General features: G+C 31.9%; 5 protein-coding genes across 5 annotated transcripts; 3 read left to right on the top strand and 2 right to left on the bottom strand.

The window, feature by feature from the left end:
- Positions 1-4,995: 4,995 nt before the first annotated feature.
- On the top strand, positions 4,996-5,852 carry LOC8273748 (histone H3.2). Its single transcript, XM_002533517.4, has one exon. The coding sequence runs from the start codon at positions 5,098-5,100 to the stop codon at positions 5,506-5,508; it is 411 nt and encodes a 136-aa protein (XP_002533563.1). The 5' UTR covers positions 4,996-5,097; the 3' UTR covers positions 5,509-5,852.
- A 1,620-nt stretch (positions 5,853-7,472) lies between these two features.
- On the top strand, positions 7,473-8,844 carry LOC8273747 (protein MIZU-KUSSEI 1). Its single transcript, XM_015727995.3, has one exon. It carries the CDS (start codon positions 7,662-7,664, stop codon positions 8,388-8,390), a length of 729 nt encoding a protein of 242 aa, XP_015583481.2. The 5' UTR covers positions 7,473-7,661; the 3' UTR covers positions 8,391-8,844.
- Positions 8,845-15,614: 6,770 nt separating this feature from the next.
- LOC8273746 (histone H3.2) lies at positions 15,615-16,306 on the bottom strand. Its single transcript, XM_002533515.4, has one exon. It carries the CDS (start codon positions 16,220-16,222, stop codon positions 15,812-15,814), a length of 411 nt encoding a protein of 136 aa, XP_002533561.1. The 5' UTR covers positions 16,223-16,306; the 3' UTR covers positions 15,615-15,811.
- Positions 16,307-19,788: 3,482 nt separating this feature from the next.
- LOC8273745 (E3 ubiquitin-protein ligase ATL31) lies at positions 19,789-20,870 on the top strand. Its single transcript, XM_002533514.4, has one exon. The coding sequence runs from the start codon at positions 19,837-19,839 to the stop codon at positions 20,638-20,640; it is 804 nt and encodes a 267-aa protein (XP_002533560.1). The 5' UTR covers positions 19,789-19,836; the 3' UTR covers positions 20,641-20,870.
- Positions 20,871-22,465: 1,595 nt separating this feature from the next.
- LOC8276069 (histone H3.2) lies at positions 22,466-23,193 on the bottom strand. Its single transcript, XM_002533512.4, has one exon. The coding sequence runs from the start codon at positions 23,056-23,058 to the stop codon at positions 22,648-22,650; it is 411 nt and encodes a 136-aa protein (XP_002533558.1). The 5' UTR covers positions 23,059-23,193; the 3' UTR covers positions 22,466-22,647.
- Positions 23,194-24,442: the final 1,249 nt, after the last annotated feature.

Genomic DNA, 24,442 nt, shown 5'->3' with positions numbered 1-24,442 from the left:
ACTCCGATAAGATAGAGGAAGCATCTTCACCCCTTCTTTGAAACACTTTGGTAGTGCTCTCGGATCGAAATCCATAAATCAGAGCACGTTCTCCTTTCAGAAAGGTTTCTGCCTATTTGATTCAAAAAAAAAAGAATTTTGCATGAAAAAAGAAGTCTGACTCCTTCACCTTATCCATAACTTATGTCAATGGATTCGGGATCAAAGTCATCAGGAGCCTCCCCCTGCAAAGGAAGATAAAAGCGGTAGGAAAAGCTTCATTTTATAAAAATGGGGTCCAAGCAAGAATCATTGAGCAGTGGCAAAGGACAAAGGATAGGAGGAACATGAGCGTTTCTGTCCAATCGCTACATAGACACAATATAATGTCTCACTCTATATTCGCGACAGAAGGGCTTTGCAAACAACCCCTTTTTCCACGTGCTTGAAGCTCACGGGTGCTTTTGCCTATGAGCACACTATCGAATGTGCACTCTCACTCGTCCATTTGAGTAAAAAGAAGGGGTAAAAGAGTTTTGTCATGTCAATGCCGATTGAACCAATCTTACCAGCTGCCAATTTTGGATATGGTGCTCAATCGAAAAAAGGGATTTAAAAGTGTCTATTCTGTATTTCAAGGTGCGAAGGGTGCTCTTCTTGGGGAGTCTTGACTCTTGCCTTGTGTCTTAAGCTTAGTAGGAAAAGCAAAAGCTAGTGTAAAAGAAGTCTTTCTCATCCTAAGCCCTAAAAGTGCTTCCGCCGCTAAGGTTAACTATCTCAATCTACAACTCAATGTGATTGGCTTCGTCCGGGCTCAGTCTCTTCCGGCCGCCTCATACTACTTATACTTACTCCACTCGCTATGTTTTGCTGCCAAACGGACTCTCTTGGGGGTTTTCCCGTGAATGTAATGCTTAGCAACCCATATGTTTACTGTGGGCTTAGACGTTGATACCCGTGCCTACTTCACTGCAGCGATACCATATTAAACCAAAAGCAAATAAACTCAAGGTAGTTAGCAATCCTGCTTTGGTAGCTGGGCTTGTGCTTTGACGACTGCTAGAGCGCTAGCCAAGGCCTGAAGCCGGCTCTGACACCATGGGGAGGCAGTAGGCGTATGAAAGCAGGAGTTTGTTTTGGTCATGGTACTACAAAATGGAATCCGAGTGCAATAATTAATTGCCAAAATTAACAAATGAATTGCCGAGCACAAAAAAAACATGTCAACATTCATAGTTTGATGCAGCAATATATACCACATCTAATTACACATAAACTGCCTCCTAATTACTCGGTCCACTATGCTTAACTACGGCTGGAAATGGGTTAACAGCTTTGACAAACTTAGCCTAAATGACAGCAAATTAAAAGACAGGAAATATAGGACTGACTCGATCAACATGTCATATACATGACTTAGGGAATTATAAATAAATATAAACCTAACAAATTCTCCCCTAAACTCAACATATTTAAGTTGAGTTTAAACACCAGCAACTCCCACAGCTTTCTTATTCTTCATGACTCCAAGCTGAGTTCTGAGCTGTTCAAAAACTTCAAGCCCCAATGCCTTGGTCATAATATCAGCTATTTGCACCTTGGTACCGCAATAGGCCAGCTCCACAACTACATCTTTGACCAAACCCCTGAGAAAATGGAACCGAACGTCGATGTGCTTACTCTGTCCATGCAGTACAGGATTTTTGGACAATTTAATGGTGGAATTATTGTCACAAAACACAGTAGTTGCCCCTGCAACATTAATAACAGAGAAGGAGAGAGAAAATTTTTTAGAGTTAGAGAGAGAAAGCGATGATAATATGATAATGAAACAGGATCTGATTTATTAGGTGAGTATTTTTGGACTAAAATGATTTGTGATTGCTTTGCACACAAATTGTTTGATGAAATGTGTGATTTAAAGTGCAAATCCACTTTTTACTCCTGTGATGTTTTATAGTCTTTTTGCACGACATTAGAAAGTTTGATAAGTTTGAGGGTATTATTAAGAATGAGTTTGTATATGTTAAAATTGGGGTTGTGTATGTTAAATTTAATAGTTTTGAGTAATTTTAGAATAAATGAATTTTGAATTTATTTGATCTTAAAAATAAATTTGTCCCAAAAAGATGGCGTTTTTGCAAATAATTTAGTTGAATTTATTACATTTTAATCATTCATATTTTGTTTTATTACACTTTCATTCTTTCCTATATTTTTATTCTTTAATTAAATATAATATGAACTAAATTCAAATTAAAATGATTAATAAAAGCACAATTCCAATGCGGCCTCATATCAACATCAAAATCATAACATATATAAAAATGCGGAGAAGGGGACATGCAAACACCCATAAGACCTTTTATATTGTGAGAGATGAAATTGTTGTCTTAATTTTAGCTAGGAAACATATTAGAGTTTGGGTTAATGCAAATAGTTAAAAGTATAGCTTCTTAATTATATAATATCTATGGTACATAACACAACTAAATAATGAGTTATCTATGGTACATAACACAACTGAATAATGAGTTATGAGTCTTTTTGGACTTCGTAATTTTGAAATCCTCTTTAAAAGAATGATCAATCTTTATAAATTCTAATTTAAAAAAGAATTAATAAAACAAAAAGAGCAACACATGATTCACATTTAAAATATGGTAATTTTAGAAAAATTAATGAAAATTAAATTAAAATCTAAAGGAAAAAGAAAAAAGGCAGTCCCTATAATATTAAATCAATTTAATATTTTTATTTTCAGTAAATCAAATTTAGTACTTTTAAATTTAAAAATAAAAATTTAATAAGTTAAATATATCTAATCATATTCATATCCAAATTCTAACACCATAATTGATATATTTATCTTAATGTAAAATCTAAAATCTAAAAAGTTCTCATTAATTTTCATTTTTACTTTGTCAAATTAGTCATTTATTATAATTAATTAATATAATAAGTAGATTTGATAAAAAACAAAAAAATTCTAAATAAATCTTTAATCTTATTTATTTATTATAAATTATTCACCTGTAAGGATACTTGATATTGAACTTATAAAAAGATATATTTTAATTTTTATTAGATAATTAATTGATTTAATAAAAAATAACAAAAGTGAAAGAAAATTAAGTAACACAAAAGCGTTAAACAATATAAATACATATAAAATATATGATTTTTGTAACATAAATATCAATTGTTAATAAAATTTTAGCTCAAATACATATATTTACAAGTGAATATTTTTTAATTTTAATATTTTTATAGAAGTACATAATTAATATCTGCTAATATTTTTAATTGATTAATTTAATAATGAAATGAGAATAAAGATTTGGAATTGAAAAAAATCAAGATTGAGAATAAATGAATTATTATAAATTGTTATGATTTTTTAATTAAAAAAATAATTATTCTTTGAGATATATTTATAACTTCAAAGCACAAATAATGTAAAAAGTGTAAATTAAAAAAATTTACTAAAAAGTAATGCAAAATCAATAACAAAAATTATCTTATGATAACCACATATAATTTTAATGTTCTTTTTATTCTAAATTAATAATTATTTTATTATTTATTACGTGAAATCTAATGAGTCCAATTACTATTATTCACGTGCAAAATATGTGACTGAAAAATTAATAATATTAATGGTGTTAATGTAATATACTTAATTTTACCAACTAGGTAAACCACCTACCTTTATTTATCACCAAAATGACAAATACTAAATGTTATTAGTAATTGTTATCAAAGAGTTAAATTATATGGGTTGTTTTGTACTTTTCTCTAAACTTAATTCATATCCATTTTAAATTACTAATTTAATTATCTATTATATACAACTTATTATGAATGCATATTTAAATTTTGAGAAATAATTTAGTACCTCTTTTTTTGTTTATTAATATGCATGACATCTCAAGATTCTTTTCTTTTTTACATAATTTTTTTTAATTGTATAAAAGTTACATTATATATAAAAGTTATACAAACAAGATAATATCAAAAATTGTTGTACTTCATGTATAAACAAAAATAGCTTCAAATACTAATTATATATCCTATATGTATATTAAATATATATAAAACAGATATTAAAATATGTGAAATTAATATCATAAATATAAATTAGATACTAAAAGATAAATATTAGTCTCAGATGCTAGTAATATACCATATGTACACTAAATATATAATAAAGATATTAAAAGATTTAAAATTGAATTAAACATGTGAAAGAGATACTAAAAATAATTTCAGATATTAATTTCATATATTAGATATGTACTACTTAATATATATAAAAAATATTAAAATATATGAAATGGATATCAAAAAATAGTTTCAGATACTAATTTTGGATATTAATTATGTATACTAAATATTATCAAATAAATATCAAAATATACTAAAAATATATCAAACAACTGAATACCATAAAAATTTTGAACACATATATCAAATTATTAATAATAATATATTGTTTTATAAGAAAAAATATACCTAACATATATTATTAATTTTTTAAAAATAAATTTTAAATTTAGAGTAACTTTTAAATAAAAAATTATTAACAATAAAAATAATATTTTTAATCTTTTTAAAAATATTTGTGAAAAATTCCCTTTATTATAACATGACCTCAATATTAAAGAGAAAAGAAAAGAATCCAACACCCTAATACTTTTCCCACATAATAAACCATATGAAAAGCCCCTCAAGCGTCAGCCCTTTAATCCATCCAATCAATGTCTTCCACAAAATTACTTTTCCAATATTTTCAAAGTTTATAGTGCCAAAGAAGTGAAAAAGGTTCGCGCTATGCTACAATACAACAGACTCACCCTATTGGTCACTTCACCTTAACACGGATCGCGATCCGTGCCAATAGCCTCTCACCAATTAGCAACCATCCGATTCTGAACCAACTCAACGGCCCAAATTTCTTATCCAAAAATTCCAAAATCCCATCATATATTTTCTCTTCCCGCCTTTGGCATCTCTCTGCTATAAAAGAAACCGTCACACAGCGTCGAATTTCATCAATTTCCTTCAATTTTCTCTTTCAATTTCTAGTAAAAAAACAGTCTATTGTGTTTTAGTGCAATGGCTCGTACAAAGCAAACTGCTAGGAAATCGACGGGAGGAAAGGCTCCAAGGAAGCAACTGGCTACCAAGGCAGCAAGGAAGTCTGCGCCGGCAACGGGAGGAGTGAAGAAGCCACACAGATTCAGACCAGGAACTGTTGCATTGAGAGAGATTAGAAAGTATCAAAAGAGCACAGAGCTTTTAATTAGGAAGCTTCCATTTCAGAGACTGGTTAGAGAAATTGCTCAAGATTTCAAGACTGATTTGAGGTTCCAAAGCAGTGCCGTTGCTGCTTTGCAAGAGGCTGCCGAAGCCTATTTGGTTGGATTGTTTGAGGATACAAATCTCTGTGCCATTCATGCTAAGAGAGTCACTATTATGCCTAAGGATATTCAATTGGCTCGTAGGATTAGAGGCGAGAGGGCTTAGATGGTATTGTGGATTCTAATTTCTTTTCTATGGGTCCAAGTAGCTTCAACATGTCCACTTTGAGTTCTGTTTTTAGATGGAAACTTATGCAGAAATATAGTTGTTTTTGTTGAACCAGGTATTGCAGTTCAGGTAGTTGTCAAAATTCCTGTATGGGAAATAGCCAAGTAATCATTGATATTGTTATTGTGACATCTTGGGTTGAACGAATTTTAGAATTCCAGTTCTGAAATTTTACATTGAGGGCATGAAAGTTAAAATCTTACTAATATGATGTATATCTTATATTTGAGCTGTGTTGTTTTGGGGCACCTTTCTTAATTGAGTTAATCGGCTTTTTTCTATTTCTTGCCTGCGCTTCCCCACTCGAATTATTATAAGTGTTGATTTTCAATCTCTTTTGGTTCTGGATAAAAAATTAAAAATTAAATTAGAACACCAAAAGTGCAATGGCATTTGCAGAAGTGGGCCTCTAACAGTACGATATGACACAACTTGTTTGTGTCATTGGTGCTCTTCTTTTGTATACATATTAATATACTTGAAATTACATATGAAAAAGAAAAGAGTATTTGTACAAGTTTTGATATTGCAAATTATGACTGAGGCAACCCACTTTCATATTTTTGGCTCCATTGGGCATTTGATGGGCTCACTTTCAAATTCTAGTGAGAAGGACAAGTGTTGTTTATACTGTTCATTTCATATGTGGATATGAATGTACAAACATACAATTGAATCGAAACAAATTGGCCTCAAAATTGAAAACAAATAAATTGTATATGTTTGGGCAATAAAAGAATGAAGTGAAAGCAATAGAAAAAGAGAAGGCAGAGAGGATTCTCTCTTGTCTAAAGAAATGGAGAAATTTGAAACAAAGCTTTCCCTCTTGTCATTTTGTGCATAAAAACACATGGAAAAGTTAAGGCACAAGACATGAGTGGAGAAAACCAGGCTAGAAAGCAGAAACAAAGCCCAGTACCATATGTTATTATATGCAAAACAAGACAACAAATAAAATCTAGTGTTGGTTTAATGGGTCTTCTTTTTAGTCCCACACATTATAGGGTCTTATAATTAAAAGTGGGAATAAATAAAGATTCTTGTATAAATAAGAACCTGTAAGTGTAACAGTTGTGCAGGTTGGAATTGCTTGCTGCAATTCTTTTTCTTTTCTTTTTTTCAAAAAAAAAAAAAGTAGAAAAAAATCCAAATGCCTAATGAATAATGATTAGAAAGTGAGTATTTAGCTTGTTTTTAATTAATCAGAGAAGGAAGATGATTAGTCTGTCCAAGAAAAGGAATATAAAAGTTGATTCCATAAATTAAGCACTTCCAATCATATGGAACTTTCTTCATTTTCTTTGAACTTTTAACTAAATGTTATCTGTCATTTTGCAGTGCAGCTGTAAGTTTCTCCTTTGGGCCACCAACTTCTGTTCAAAATATGGCCACCAAAAGAAAAGGGAGAAAACCATTAATAAAATTAAGTATGGATTCAGTTTCAATTATCAAAAATAATTAAAACTAGTCATTCTGTTGATCGAATTTTAGCATCTATTTGTAATTTTGATTCTTTAATAATTCTAAACATAATGTGTAAAAAATAATTTGATGTTGAATTTATAGGCTAAACTCTTCTCAAGTAAAAGTTCAAAGAAAAAAGAGTTCTAGAGAATGAGAAATGTTCATAACATTAAAATTATAATTTGTGACACATCAGCTGAGATGGTAAACCATAATTTTTCAACACTTCACTCTCAAAGAAATAGTCTCAAATAATTAAGGTATTATAAACTCTTACAAGCAAGCTTGCTTGTCCTGTCTTTCGTGGCAAGTTCATATTGAAATTCGATTTGTGAAAAGCAGGCAATACCCAACTCTCCATTTTTATAAAGCATAAAACTTCTTTCAAAGCAACGTACAGTACCAAAATTTTCCATTTATTTTTTTAACTTGGGTCAGAAGTAGACAAACTTTTTGTAAAATGCATGCCTCTTGCATCCTTTTATGGATTTTTCGGCAAAAAGCTTACATAAAATATAAAAAAGAAATGCAAATTAATACCTACCATCTTCTCTCTATTTAAACACTAAACCATCCTCAACAACCCCATAACCCTCCATTTCTTACCAAAAGTTGTACTGTTCACCATGCCCTGTCAAACCATTGGTGCCGGTGCCACCACCTTAGCCAATGGTGTTACCACCGTGGACTGCCAGAAACAAGTGCGTTCATGGAGGCTTCTTCGCTCACTCATTAAGCTTCTTATTCCAAGCTGCAACCGTACCTTTATAGAAGAACCAGAAACCAAAGCAAAGAAACCCCTTCAAAACTACTATTACCATCATCATCAGCCAAATAAACCTACCTCATTCACTTCTTCTACAATAACCACAGGCACTATCTTTGGCTTTCGCCGTGGAAAAGTTAGCCTATGTATCCAGACAGACTCAAAATCCACCAACCCGATTCTCCTTTTGGAGTTTGCATTGCCTACAGCAGTCTTAGCTAGAGAAATGCAAGGTGGTATTCTACGTATAGCATTAGAGTGCAGTGCTGGTTCTGGCTCAGATAATTCTAGTACTTCTCTTTTCTCCATGCCAGTATGGACTATGTATTGTAATGGAAGGAAAGCGGGATATGCAGTGAAGAGAAGACCATCGAAGGTTGATATGGAGGCACTGAAGCTAATGAATTCAGTTGTTGTTGGTGCTGGAGTAATAAGTGGAAAGGAGTTTGGCAAAGATGACGAACTTATGTATTTAAGAGCAAATTTTGCTAGGGTTTCTGGGTCATATGATTCTGAGTCTTTTCACTTGATAGACCCAGATGGAAGCATAGGTCAAGAACTCAGTATCTTCCTTTTTCGCTCAAGATAGAACGAGTTCACTCAATCTTCTTCTTCCATGGAGGAGAGAATTTCTTATTTTTTCTTTTTTGGATTACTGTACTCCGACTGATGCTAGATCTTGTAGCTTTGGATGATTATGGAATCATTGAACTAAAGCTCATTGGGATGAGAAGATTCTTTTTTAGTTGTTGAGTGTTGAAAACCCCAACAACTTTTGGTCTCATTAGGCAACCTGCAGTTGGAAAAATGTTTAGCTTAGAATTTTTTTTTTTCCCTTCATTGCATATTTTAATTGGCAAATTAGCCATGTCTTCCCTTTTTACCTTTTTTTTGGCTGGCTAGTTGCCCTTATAAAGAGACATGTAATGGAAGTGTTCTGTATTAGTCTAAATGAAAATCTTGAATTGAAAATTATATAAATAAGTTTTGGAAAAAGAAATTCATTAGTGGAGTGTTAATCTGTTGCTCTACAAATTTTCCTGTTAAAATTGTCACTGTGTAATAGATTCTCGAGGTAACAAAATGTAGATATAAAAAAGAATAAGACATTAATTTTGTCGGTGGTCGGTGGTCGGCAGGCTAGCCATCGTGCACCACATATAAATGTGACAAATCATATGGAATTGGATTATGATTATGATGGGGCGAGACACTATCCAGCCAGAGGCAGTTCTCATGTCTGTTGGCTGGCAAGTTCAACATTAGATGGGAACTTCATTCTCTACTGCCAAAGATTTCTCTATGTTCATAATTCAGCCGATTTTATTTTTAGTGGGCAGACAGCTGTTTGATTAATCTCACAGATTTTGTTGTCTCGTGTGTTGAAACAAACAATTTTGAATTAACAATCCAATTAGATCGAAATTATTAAGACATGAAAAAGTATGGATACCTTAGTTTATGTTCACAAATCTATTCATTCTATTGGTTCAATTGTATTTAATTAGTTACTGCATTGATTACTTGTACTTAGTTACAGTTATTCTATTAGCTTCTACTTTTGGATATATGTAATATGGTAGAGCAATACTACTAAGCTCCTTAATAATGTGCACCAAAAAGAAAAATGAAGAAGCCAAGGCATATTTGAACTTTATTTATGAATAGGTTTGGTTCTTGAAACTTTTAATTTCCTTCAATTTTGAGATTTAAAATTAAAAGTTTGTGTCTTGATTTTTAATTTTACGAATTTGTGAAAATTTTTAAAAGACTTGAATTATGTTATGTGTTCATACATAAGAATTCAGAATAACTATATAATTAACTTAACCAAGGCATATAAATGCTAGCAAATATAAATAGTATAAGGAAGAGATTTAAATATAAAGATTTATATATAGTGGTTTCGGTAACCAACCTTTTTGCATATATCCACTTTCTGAATTTAGGATAATTTTTATTGCATTTTTAAAGTGTCAATTATCACATGTCTTATGCAGCCAATATATGAAATTGGGCAAATTTAAACTTGCTATTTTATTGCAGAATTAAACAAAAGAAATTGACAATTCAGATTTGGTTATATTAATCCAAATAAAATGCACGTTTTTCTTTTCCATATGCAATTTCAAATATGCTATAATATAAAACATGGAAGACCAACGGGTGTGCCATATCCCATTATTGCAAAAGCCCTGGCCCCTGGCAATGTTTGTTCCTTCAATTTGGAGAACAGCATATTTTATTTCCTGTTCTAGAACAAAAGGAAAAGCTTAAAAAAATAACATAAAAATGATTATACATTGTAATGAAACAGGAACTAGAAGATTCAATTAGTACAGCTAAGAAAGCTACCAACCAGGAAGTTCTCCCTTTTGTTTGGAACTCCATTTCCCTCCGGAGTTTAGTGTCCTTCAATGTGTAAAAACTATATGATCAATACAAAAATCAAAATGAACAGAAGATTGATCACAGCTTTTTAGCATTGTAACTCTTGAGGAAATTGAAAAGAGATTATAATAAAAGAGGCTAATTATTCATCTTAAAAAGAAAATCTAACCCTAAAACAAAGAAAATGGATATTTATAGTCTAACACAAAGGAAAATAAAAGACTATAGTACCCTTATAATAATAAGAGAATTACAATAATTAACATCCCCCTCAAACTCACAATGCGATAGCAACAAGCATCGAGAGTTTGTCAGACAGAAAGTGAAAACATGAAGAGGTTAAACATTTTGTAAACAAGTCTGCAAGCTGTAAGGAAGAAGAAACAAAAGGCAATATCAAGGTGCCATTTTGAAGGTGATGACGAGTAATATGACAATCAATTTCGATATGCTTGGTCCGTTCATGAAAGACCGAATTATGAGCAATCTGAATAGCACTCTTATTATTACAATGTAAAGGAGTCGGTTGCTGCAGAAAAACACCCATATTAGCAAGCAACCATCGCAACCAAACTATTTCACAAGTAGTAGAAGCCATAGTGCGATATTTAGCCTTCGTTGAGGATCGAGAAATGACGTCCTGCTTCTTACTTTTCCAAGAGATAAGAGAATCACCTAGAAAAATACAAAATCCAATAGTTGATTTGCAGGCAGTAGGATCACCGGCCCAATCAGCATCAGAGTAAGCACATAACTTTAAAGATGAAGCAGATGAAAGTAAGAGAGTCTGAAACTGAGTGCCGTGGAGGCATTTCAAAATGGAGAGAACAGCAGCCCAATGAACTGTAGTAGGAGAAGTAACAAACTGACTGACTATATGAACATCATATGCAATATCAGGACGAGCGATAGTAAGATAAACTAGACTTCCAACAACAGTCTGATATAGACTTGGATCTGGCAGTGGAAAACTATCAGAAACAGAATAACAAGCGTTGAGCTCAATCGGAGTATCAACAATCTTATTACCAGAAAGGCAAGCACGCTAAAAAATATTAGAAATATACTTAGATTGGGAAAGAAGATACCCTTTTGGAGAGGAAGCAACTTCAATACCCAAGAAGTAACGAAGGGGACCCAAGTCCTTCATAGCAAAACAACGAGTCAATTCGGACTTTAACATACTAATCTTAGCAACATCATCACCTGTAATAATTATATCATCAACATATAGAGAAAGCAAAATTGACCAGCCGAAGTACATTTGACAGACAATGCAGAATCATGGTTGCTAGGATGAAAACCAAGTGAAGTAATCACAGTAAAAAACTTCTCAAACTAGGCGCAAGGAGTCTGTTTGAGACCATAAAGAGCCTTCTTAAGTTTGCAAACTTCACCAAGATGATGATCAAGACCAGGAGGAGGAACCATATAAACTTCTTCGTGAAGGTCGCCATTCAAAAAGGCATTTCTAACATCCATTTGGGTTATATCCCAATGGCGAACAGAAGCAACAATAATAAGAGTTCGAACTGTAGTCATTTTAACAACGGGAGCAAAAGTCTCCTTATAATCCAGACCATATTCCTGAGAATAATCCTTAGCCATTAAACGAGCTTTATATCTTTCAATAGACCCATCAGACTTAGTTTTAATCTTATAGACCCAACGAGAACCAATAGCATGTTTACCTATAGAAAGGGACACTAAATCCCAAGTATGGGTTTGATGAAGAGCGGTTAGCTCCTCAGCCATAGCACGCTGCCAAAGTGGATCAAGAATTGCTTCTTTGAAAGATAAAGGCTCAGAAAGACGACGAATAGAAGCTAGAAAAGAAACAAATGAACTCGAATAATAAGAATAATCAAAATCAGGTTGTCTAGAGGACTTGCGATTTCGAGCAGGATAGCGAGGTTCGATAGTATCCGCAATCTTAAGAGATGATTAGGCAGAGATTATAGTGGAAGGGCCAATAGCAGTGTCAAGAATGCCAGCAGAGCATAGCTCATCAATATAGTAGCAAAAGGGTCAATGTGGATAAGATCAGACATAGATATACTGTGAGGACGGTTAGGAATTGTAAAATAGGGAATATGTTCAAGAAAAACAACATGACGAGAAACATATAACTTATGACTGACTGGATCAAAATAGCAATACTCTTTTTGACCTACACCATAACCAAGAAAAACACATATAGTATATCGAGATGTGAATCGATATTAACTTACTGTGTTCAATATGAGGAAGAAGAACAAAACATATAGAACCAAAGACACGAAGGGAAGAATAATCTGGAGGATGACCATACAATCTTTCATAGGGAGACAAGCTAAAATTATGAGAAATAAGAATTTTGTTAATTAAATGAACAGAAGTAAGAACTCCCTCCCCCCAAAATTTACTAAGAACACTAGCAGACAACAAAGGTGATCGTGTAGTCTCAAGAATATGCCTATCTTTTCTTTCAGTAATTTCATTTTGTTCAGAAGTATTAATGCAAGAAGTTTGGTAAATTGTACCATCTAAAGCAAGTAGATCCTTAAAAGCATCAGAAGTATATTCTCCCCCCAAATCACATCTAAAACATTTAATAACTGTTGAATGTTGGATTTTCACAAGAGATCGAAATTCATTATAAATGTCAAAAAAGTCTTAACGACGTTTCATAAGATAAACCCAACAATAACGAGTGCAATCACCAATAAAAGATATATAATAATGAGAACCCCCTTTTGTAGAAATAGGAAAGGGTCCTCATACATCAGAATGAATAAGATCAAAAAGAGTAACAAATATAGTAGTGCTTTTAGGAAAGGGCAATGCAGAAAACTTTGCTAGCTTACAACCACTGCAATTAGAAATATCATGAGCTTTCAAATTTCCTAAAGCTCCTGTAGAAACAAAAAATTGCAAACGAGATACAGAAACATGACCAAGGCGAGAATGCCATAAATAAAATACAGACGAAGAAGGACTCAAATGAAAGGATGGCAAATTCACACTAGGAACAACTGCCATAGTATGAGGAGTTTTGAGCTGATCCGAATCACTTCCTGAGAATTTGGATCCTGAACATAACAAGCAGAAGAAGAAAAAAAGACTGAGCATCCAGTATCATATATATGACCAACAGAAGCAAAATTCAAAGCAAGACTAGGAATGTAAATAGACATTAGATAAAGACAGAGAAGGCGTAATAACCGAACCAATGCCTTGCAATGGCATAGGTGTACCACTAGCACTCATAACAGGAACTACAACTTTAGGGGTTAGAGAAGTAAATGATGACAAATTAGGTGACATATGGTTTGAAGCACTAGAATTTAAAATTCAGGAGGAAGGGGATATACCTGAAGGACTAGATGACAAACCTATTTGAGAGGAAGCTGACATGGCATGAGGCTGAGATGCAAGGAACTGCTGAAACTGCTCAATCATTAATGGATCCAATGAGGAGGTTGACAGTGCATTGTGAGGAGGAGGTAGAAGAGGTCCATTGTGGAGAGTCGGTGGTCGATAAGGCCACTGATGAGACTACTGCTGCTTTCCACTGCCCAATTTCGGACACTGAGATTTTCAATGACCATTTTGCTTACAGAACCCGCATTTATCACGAGCAACAGATCCATATGGTCTGAACTGAGAATTAAAATTTGATCGTGGAGGCGTGGCAAAAACTGATGGAGTAGAAGCTGAAGAGACCTCTTTTACAACCGAAGGTTTAAGACGAATTTCTTCAGCTAAAAGCTTACTAACAACAGAGTCAACAAAAGGCAACAGAAGGCAATAGATGACGATGCAGAATAGACCTGTGAAGTCCCTCAAACTCATCACGAAGGGCCATTAAACTGTACCAACCTTTGCTCCTCTTTTCGTGCAATATAAGCCCCAAAGGCTCGTAATTCAGCAAATTCTATGAGAGCCAATTGATCTCACAAATCTGTCATAGCATCATAAAATTCCTGAATACTCATATTTTTCTGCTGAAGAGCACGAATATCAGATTCCAAATGGTACTGTTTTGCAAAATTAGACTGTGTGTACAGTCTAACTAGATGATCCCAAACCTCTTTAGCTGTTTCATATTTTGTTAATTGGGTACCTATCGAATGCTTAACAAAATTATTGATCCAAGTATTGATTTTTGAATTATCTACCTCCCATTTATCTAATAATGCCACATAGTCAGTCACCATGTCATTTTGAGGCTTAACAGAAGCACCTGAAACATATCTCCACATTTGTTTACCTTTCAGAAACTTTTTCATCATATAACTTCAATATGCATGATTTTTACCATCTAATTGAATACTAACTGCTTGAAGCGAATCATCTCTAACTTCAGCCATAACGGAGAAGAAAAATTCCAACATAAATCAACAATGATCAATTACTCAAAAAGATCAACAAATCTGTTTTACAAATTCACGGATTGAAACAGACAAAAATTCTATTTAGTCCAAATCAAATCAACAAACAAAATAGCACTTATGAAGTTTTAATCTCAAACCTGGACATGAAAATATGGATCAAATTACAATATGCTAAATTTGGACCAAATCACAATCTGATACATGCATGGCCAAGTGGATGCCACTCTCTGTATAAATACCTAACATCCATGGAAAATATAGAACTAAGAATTTCAATTAAAACTCTACTAAAATTCAATCCCGTAGCCCAAGCAACTCAACGGAGAGTTATGAAAATAAATTTCAGGCTCTGATACTATAAGAAAATTGAAAAAAGATTATAATAAAAGACGCTAAATGAATAATTAGCCAATAAAACAAAAAAAAAAAAGATTTTTATAGTCTAACACAAAGAAAAACAAAAGACTATACTACCCTTCTAATAATAAGAGAATTGCAATATTTAACAACTCTTACTAGAATGTTAAATTGTGACCCATCAATTGTCTTCTGAAACCAAAGCATGATTTGGGCAGACTCCTAAAATTGCTATTTTAGTGCAGAATCGAAAAAGGGGAAAACTGAAAAAAATCACGAATTCAGGTACCTTGGGCCATTTTTTGTTGCATTAATAATAAGGCACGTTGCCCTTTTCCTTAAACAAATTGAAACATATATAACAAGAGCAACTGAGATAAGACCAAGCTGTACCATATCCTGCTGTCTGAGCACTGTTGAAAATGCCATGGCACTCTTGATGCTTTAGCTTCGAGGAGAGAAGCAAATTTTAATTTTTCTAGAACCAGAGACAAGATTGAAAAAGAACTTTTATAATAACGTGAGTTATGATGAATGGGCAGATTAGAACAGGGAAAGGGCCATACCTACATTTATGAAAGATGCAAAAAGAGCCCAAGGATAAATACAAGCAAGCATATAGTTTGTCTTTCTTCCAATACATGTAAACTTGGTAATTGGGAATTTCCAAATTCAAGTAATCCAAGATGTATAATAATAACAATACCAAAACTAACATAGATTCTCCCATATAGACATTTTAACAAACATCTAAGATGCAACATCTGAATCAGCAAAAGTACCTTCAATTTTACATGATTCTAAATCACATCTAAAACAAAACCCAGAAGGACAAACTAAAGCTAGAATAAACACATAAACAGAAAGCAGAAATCCCAAATAGTATTTAAGCCCTCTCGCCTCTAATCCTACGAGCCAATTGAATATCCTTAGGCATAATAGTGACTCTCTTAGCATGAATAGCACAGAGATTTGTATCCTCAAACAGCCCAACCAAATAGGCTTCCGCAGCCTCTTGTAAAGCAGCAACAGCACTGCTTTGGAACCTCAAATCAGTCTTGAAATCTTGAGCAATTTCTCTAACCAGTCTCTGAAATGGAAGCTTCCTAATTAAAAGCTCTGTGCTCTTTTGATACTTTCTAATCTCTCTCAATGCAACAGTTCCTGGTCTGAATCTGTGTGGCTTCTTTACTCCTCCAGTTGCCGGTGCAGACTTCCTTGCTGCCTTGGTAGCCAGTTGCTTCCTTGGGGCCTTTCCTCCTGTTGATTTTCTTGCTGTTTGCTTTGTACGAGCCATTGCACTAAAGCGCTTTGGTTGACTAGAAACTGAAAAGGGAAACTAAAAGAAAATTGGTGAGATTCAATGCTCTGTGAGGGTTTGTTTTATAGCAAAGAGATAAGAGAAGCGGGAAAAGAAAAATTGGGTGGAATTTTGAGATTTTGGAAAAGGAATATACACCGTTGGATTTTTCATAATCCGAAAGTTGATAATTGTTCACAAGATAGTGGCACGGATTGCGATCCGTGTGTAAGGTGAAGTGACCAATAGGGTTAGTCTGTCGTGGCGGGACCTTTTAGGTTTTTTGGCTCTATAAATTTTAAAATATTGAAAAATTATGTGGAAAGCTTTGGCTGAATTAGAAAAATATAAAAATTAGTTTAACTGGTTAAACAAATATAAATTATTGTATTAAAAAAAAAAGATAAAATGAACTAATCAGGGGCAAAGGCAGATTGGATATTTGGGTAGTCCAACTCGTTTTATTTTCTAGCATTTTGTTGGATTAAAATTTATAAAATTAATAAAATTTATTTATAAATTTAAAATTTACGTGTTTTGATTACAATTAAAATTAATCTGAAATTATATATAATTAAATTTTTAGAATTAATTATAGTTAAATTATTTTTTCGAATTGTTAGAATTAATTTTGTTGAATTAATTATATATTTAGTTAAAAATATATTTTTCATTGAACTCTATACTAATAACTTACTTTATTTTATAACACTAAAAATGTATCTTTTAATTTTATTTATTTTATTTTATTTTTTTCTCACATGTCTTTTTCCTTAAATGAAATTAAGTTCTTAATAAATTTCAATGTAAATTTTACTATTTGAGAGAAAAAAACTTTATATTGTTTATGAAGAAGTTAAAATGAAATTCAATTAGATTGTAGTAGGCTAAAGTGAAAATCAAGATATTGTTAAGGGGGCTAAAACATATTTTTGGGTTGCAAAATGTATGAAAAGCAAAAGAAATGAAGCCACCTCTGCGGGGTCTGCCCCTGAAATGTAGAGTCAAATATGCTCTTCTTTTACACATTCTTTCCATTTTTCAAAATGAGAAATGATTAGTTCACATCATAGATCAGGAAAAACCATTTCCTCTTTCCAATACGCAACTGCAACGAATATTAATAGCAAACGAGTTCCTGAATCCTCAAGAAAATTGCTATCAAGGCAAAAAGCATGGAAAATGGTGTAGCCGCTAGTACCAACGGTGGATCCAGAAAATGAAATTATAAGAGATAAACTATAAAAGAAAAATAAATTAAGAGATGCATAATAATAACCTGAAATTGGCTGATACGTAGACAAAATATATTATAATTTTACTGTTTTATAATTTTTAATAATAATATTTTAAAAAAATTATATGATTTTAAAAAATGTGTAGATGAGATGAAAAATGTCTCTTCTAACTTAACGAATATCTCGAGTTCGAACCTTGAATATACAATTATATTAAAACTCTTTAAATAATATTTTGTCACCGGTAAGAGTCATATCTAATGCGCTCTAAATAATTCTAAATATATATACATCATAAAAAGTTATTATATGGTTATAAATTGCATTAAAAAAATATTTTATTATTAAATTGTCTAAGTTCGTAAAAGTTTAGATATTTTCGATCAATTATTATTATCATATTATTTGTATTTGATAATATAATTTTAGAGCTTAATCAATTCTAATTTTATTATTTTACCATTAAATTTTATTTTAAAAATCCATTAGCATTCTGAAATTATTTTTTTTATCATAATTTTAACTATCTAATTCTGAAAATTATTAATAATGAAATTACATACTATTATCTTTATATTTATCCATTAAAAATTTAGTTTGCGGTGCTATAATATAAAATATATTTTTGATGGGACAGTATTTTTTGGCATATTTAGTGAGGCATAACTTTCCACTTTTGACGGGATGAAATAATTATTTTTACGACTAAATTCTAATTGCAGCGGATAATTACGGGGAGTGATTCTAGAATTATCACTTTCTTCATGGGCAGTGCTCGAAGACAGAATTGCCTTTGCTTCTCTGTTCCTTCCTTTCTTCAACTTTCCACATTCTTTTAGGTACTGGATAACGCCTTATCTCCACGACCTTGAATACGTTAGTATGAACAAGAAAAATAACATTTGACAATTGAAAATAGATTTGACTGCTCATTTTGAAATAAAACTAATGACCCTTTGAGAAAGTGAGCCTACTATAGTCTTCACTTATCCCTAATTCATATATTTCGTAATTAAATTGTTTTATATTTATTTTCAAATTTCTAGTCATTTTAAACAGTCCCATATTTTTCAATATTTCTTTTTTAATTTTAAGGTGAAATTAATTGGTAATATAGTACATAATTATAAATAAATTAAAATAATTAATTTTTGAATTCATTGTTGAGTTCAAGTGAGTGATTGTTTCTAGTAAAAGTTCTTAAGTAGAATTTCAGCATGTGGTATTAAAGAAAGAAAAAAGAACTTTTCGATGCAGTGAATGTTCTTTAGGTTGAATTATTAAGGGATAAGTAAAAAGAATTATTATTTTATAACTTTTAGTATGTATTTTTTCTCAAGATAACAAGAAGTATACGGTAACAAATCATAATTAGAAAAATATATCTCGCCATTAAAAAATTTCGAATTACAAAAATTTAGCCAACTTGACTCTAATTAGTCATCATTAATAACATGAGTGTAGAATTTAACAACTCCTACTTTTGTTATCGTCAAATTACAGTTTAAAAAGTCATTAATATTACAATATTAATTTAATAGATAAATAATGAAATTAAAAATTATTAAACTCTAAACTTACATTGTCAAATACAAATAATATAATAGTAATGGGAGATCGAAATAAAAACAACTAAATTCTTATATATCAAAATTTTTAAGAACGAAATATTATTATATAGCTCGTAATCAAATATATCTCTTTTGTTTGAAAAAACACTCATACTCAAAATTATATCAATTATTAATTAGTAAAAATCTAAAATTAAATTTAGTTGTTATTTTAAAGTCGTACCAATTATTAATTAGTAAAAATTTAGAATTGAGTTTAGTTGTTGTATCGTCTCTTATGTAGGTAGTAGCCATTAATTATACATCCAATGGAACATTGGCATGTTGATGGGTCAGGTTTATCGGTGGCAACCAATGTGCATGGCTCACGTAGCCAACCCATATTAAATTTGACGGTCCGGAGGAGTTGGAGTTGGGAATGTGAAATGAAAGTGCACAGCTTCAATCAGCAAAGCTTATTGCTGAATGATCTTTTTATGAATTGACAATTTCATTATTAATGAAAGGGTACATCCGCCATAATTTTCAAATCCACACAGCTGGTATATGCAAACCCTAGTACTACTTTTTCTCTAGAAAGAATGAGATTCTTGTAGCCGTCAAGTCTCGTCTTCACTTTTGAATCAAGATAATCTGTCAATGGCATATCTGTACGCCACCTGTAAAACCCACTGATTGACATCAGCACTGCCGATTCCGCGTTTCTTCTCGGCCACGACATTGCCTCATTTGTGTTTTCCCATATATATGTATATATATAGTCTCCATTTCGCTTTCTACTCTTGTTCTTAATGCATCAAAAATGACAGTGAAGCAATTTAATCTCAGTCCTCTGATCGTCCACCATGGAATCACATGGGTACTCCTCTCGCTTGTATACTCTTCAGCATACGCCCAGACAAGCACTAACAATCTGCAGTATGGAGTTCCCTATAATTTCGATCCTACAATAGCTATAGTAATTGTTATTTTGGTGTGTGCTTTCTTCTTTATCGGGATTTTTTCTATCTTCATCCGTCAGTGTTCAGATTCAGAGCCCAGAATTGTTGCTGGAAGTAAGCGGGTCGGTCTCGACCCTGATGTGATAGAGAAGTTCCCTGTTCTTGTTTACTCTCATGTAAAAGATCATGTCAAGATATTAGAATGCGCAATATGCTTGAGTGAATTTGAAGATGATGAAACGCTGCGTTTATTACCCAAATGCAATCATGTTTTCCATCCTGAATGTATTGATGAATGGTTAACTTGCCGTGTTACTTGTCCGGTTTGCCGAGCAAATTTACAGGAAGCACCAACAGCAGAGTCTAGTACTGTCAGTGAAGTAGCACGACAAGAAGTCACTATTAACGTTGACGAAGAGCAAAGCGGGGAATCGCCAGTGAGTAGAAAGAACCAGTTTCCGAGATCGCATTCGACGGGACATTCACTGGCAGAGAATGTTGAAAGGTGTACATTGAGATTGCCCGAGGAGCTGTTGAGGACAAAGATCATGGCAAGTGCCAAACTGAAACGGGCTATGAGTTTTAATGTAATTTTGGCAATGGAAGGGAGTTCAAGTAAAGGCAGCAGCAGAGGAAAGCACAGAGGCCGGTCGGTTTTTTCATAAAAACAGTCCGAATTACATTAGAAAAAGTTGTTAATATATTTTTCTTTAAAAGTTAAAAACAACTAGCAGAATACATTAATTTAAGAATTGAAATTGTACACACATTTGAATACATTCTCCTATTATATATATAGTATAGTAAAGTCGCAACCACAGAATTAGCATAGCTGCATGTGTATATTTCAATTTGAGTAAAGTATGTAGTTTGAGTTTTTTTCTCATTTCTTTCTTATTTGTGACTCAAAAAATATAATCTATAATTTTATTGCAAATTAACTTCTTTTGGGTTTATTTTAATTTGACCTATTAAATTAATTTAATAAATTTATAATTTTAATATACATTTAAAATCTGACTCAAATGATAAAAGCGTTTATTTTTTAAAATAAAAATTTTCAAATTTAAATCCTTTTTTTTGCATTATATTTAATTTTTTTGTTTTTATAATGATTATAAGAAATGACTACTTATTATTATTATTGTATATGTATAGTTCATAGTACATTGCTCCTTCTATTAATTAGAAGAAGAAAAAATCAAATTAAGCAACTTTATAAAATAACATACAATAAAAAAGTTCTTAAAAATCTCTAGCTTTCTGTCTCACTTTTAACCTATATTAATACTAGCAAATGTAAATAGTAAAAGGAGGATATTTAAATATACAAATTTATATATAGTGGAACACGTAACCAACCTTTTTTTGCATATATCTATTTTCTGAATTTATAGGATAACTCTTGTTGGATTTTAAATTGTTAATCATCACATGTCTTGTGAAGCCAATATATGAAAGTGGGCAAATTTAAACTTGCTATTTTAGTGCAGAATTAGACAAAAGAAGATGACAATTCAGATTTCTGGGGCTATTTGGTTATGTTAGTCCAAATATAATGCACCTTTTCTTTTCCATATGCAATTTGAAATAGGCTACATAAAACATGCAAGAGCAACGGTTGTGCCATATCTCATTATTGCAAAAGCCTTGGCCCCCGGCAACTTTTGTTCCTTCAATTTGGAGAACAGCATATGTTATGTCTTGTTCTAGAACAAAAAAGAACACCAAAAATGATTATGTAATGTGATAAAATAGGAACTAGAAGACTCAATTAATACAGCTAAGCAAGCTACAGAAAGCCCAATGATAAGGATTATAATGGGTTATGGTTAGCTTTCAAACGCCAATCAGGAAGTCTCCCTTTTGTTTGGATCTCCGTTCCTCCTCCCGGTCCTTGAATGTGTAAAAACTATATGATAATGCAATACTCAAAATGAATAACAGAAAATTGATCACAGCCTTTCAGTATTGTTTGTAACTCTTACCAGAATGTTAAATTATGATCCATCAATTGTCTTCTGAAACCAAAGTATGAAATTGGGCAGACTCCTGAAACTGCTAATTTAGTGCAGAATCGAAAAAAAAAATTGCAAAAATGAAAAAAACTCCATGAGGCCCGCTGCACTTTTCCTTAAAAGGAATTGAAACATATATACACAAAAACAAGAGTAAGCTGTGCCATAAAATGCTGTCTGAATACTGTTGCAAGTGCCATGGCACTCGCGATGCTTTAACCTCGAGGAGAGCAGCATATTTCAATTTTGCTATAACCAGAGACAAGGTGGAAAAGAACTTTTGTAATAACGTGCGTTATGATAAGTGGGGAAGATCAGAACTGGAAAATACCAATTAGCCATGAAAGCTGCAAAAAGGGCCCAAGGATTAGCAGTATAACTTAAATACAACCAATCATAAAGTTTCAGTCTCTCTACCCCTATACGTATACTTTCGTAATAGGGAATTCCCAAATTCATTCAACCCAAGATGTGAATAATAATAATAGTAATAATAATACCAAAAGTAACATAACATTTCCCCATATACGCATTCTAACAAACAGCTAAACTGCAATATCTGAATCAACAAAATAACTAGATTTCCACATGTTTAAATCCACATCTAAAACAAAGCCGACAAATAGGAAAGAAAACAGAAATTCCACATATTTTCTAAGCTCTCTCCCCTCTAATCCTACGAGCCAACTGAATATCCTTAGGCATAATAGTGACCCTCTTAGCATGAATAGCACAGAGATTAGTATCCTCAAACAGCCCAACCAAATAGGCTTCCGCAGCCTCTTGTAAAGCAGCAACAGCACTGCTTTGGAACCTCAAATCAGTCTTGAAATCTTGAGCAATTTCTCTAACCAGTCTCTGAAATGGAAGCTTCCTAATTAAAAGCTCTGTGCTCTTTTGATACTTTCTAATTTCTCTCAATGCAACAGTTCCTGGTCTGAATCTGTGTGGCTTCTTCACTCCTCCAGTTGCCGGCGCAGACTTCCTTGCTGCCTTTGTAGCCAGTTGCTTCCTCGGAGCCTTTCCTCCTGTTGATTTTCTTGCTGTTTGCTTTGTACGAGCCATTACACAGAAAAGCAACGGACTCCGTTTGTTTGTTTGACTAGAAATTGGAAGAGAAAGTGAAAAGGAATTGATGAAATTTAAGGCTCTGCGACGGTTTGTTTTATAGCAGAGAGATGCCAAGGCGGGAAGAGAAAATATGTGGTGGGATTTTGATAAATTTTGGCAAGAGGGAATCTAGGCCGTTGGATTGGGTCGTAACCGGACGGTTGTTAATTGTTAAGAGGCTACTGGCACGGATCGCAATCCGTGTATGAGGTGAAGTAACCAATAGGGTCAGTCTGTTATATTGTACCGGTAACCTATTTCACCTCTTTGGCTTTATAAACTTTGAAATATTGGGAAGATAATTTTGTGGGATTGCTATCACGGGGGAAAGGGATTAGCGTGTCGGTTTTTTTTTATTATGTAATTTTTGAATTTGTTATTCAAATAATACGATGCATGTCAAATTTTAAATTATATTAATTCTTTTTATATCTACGACAAAAAAAATTATATGAATATCAATATAGAAATAACTTTTATATAAAAATTTTTATTTCAATCTCCGACTAGTTGTAAATAGGAATAAATTTTATATTTTAATAAATTATAAATTTTTAAATTTTATCTTTAAAAAATATTTTTCTAATATATAGTAATATTTGTATACATATATTTTCAAAAAAATGTTATTATTATTTAATTTTACTATATTACTATTTATATAATATAACAAAGTACTAATATATCATCTCTAATTGCTATCACTTCATTAATAAGATTAAGTATTAAATAAAAAAATATTTTAGTATTTAAATCTCTATTATATTATAATCTCATCATTATTATAAATTTTATTTAGTTTTAAGTGTATGATTATAAAAAAATTACTGTATATGAGATTTATGAATTTAAAAAAAATAATTTTGCCATTATATTCTTATTTTCTTTTTAAATGTTTCACCTCTTTCTATAATTATTCGAATATAATTTTTTCACTGCTGAAAAATATTACCGTTCATATGAGAAATAAAATCGAAAGAAAGCTATGGAAAGTGTTTGATATTTGGTATTTAAAAATATAATAAGTGTTTGATTCAGAGGTCTTATAATATCTGTAATTTTAAAATTTAAAATTTATTATTTTTAGAGACAATTTAATACATTAATATTTTTCGTGAGTAATTGAACATAATATAATTTAATATTATCTAATAATTTAAATATATTAATTTTAAATTTAATCTTGTGGTTTTAAATGAGTAAGTCAATTTTATTTATATCAGCCTTATTTAAAATACTCTTTTTTCTATTTAACTTGGATTTAATTTATACTAAATATTAAAAAAGAATTCTATATAATTTTTAAGAGTTTAAGCTAGTGTTGAATTGTTGAGATAAT

This window comes from Ricinus communis, chromosome 7 (genome assembly GCF_019578655.1).
Source record: "Ricinus communis isolate WT05 ecotype wild-type chromosome 7, ASM1957865v1, whole genome shotgun sequence".
Classification (NCBI taxonomy): Eukaryota; Viridiplantae; Streptophyta; class Magnoliopsida; order Malpighiales; family Euphorbiaceae; genus Ricinus; species Ricinus communis.
The sequence above is the reverse complement of the archived record's forward strand: the minus strand, read 5'-3'. Positions and strand labels throughout refer to the sequence as shown.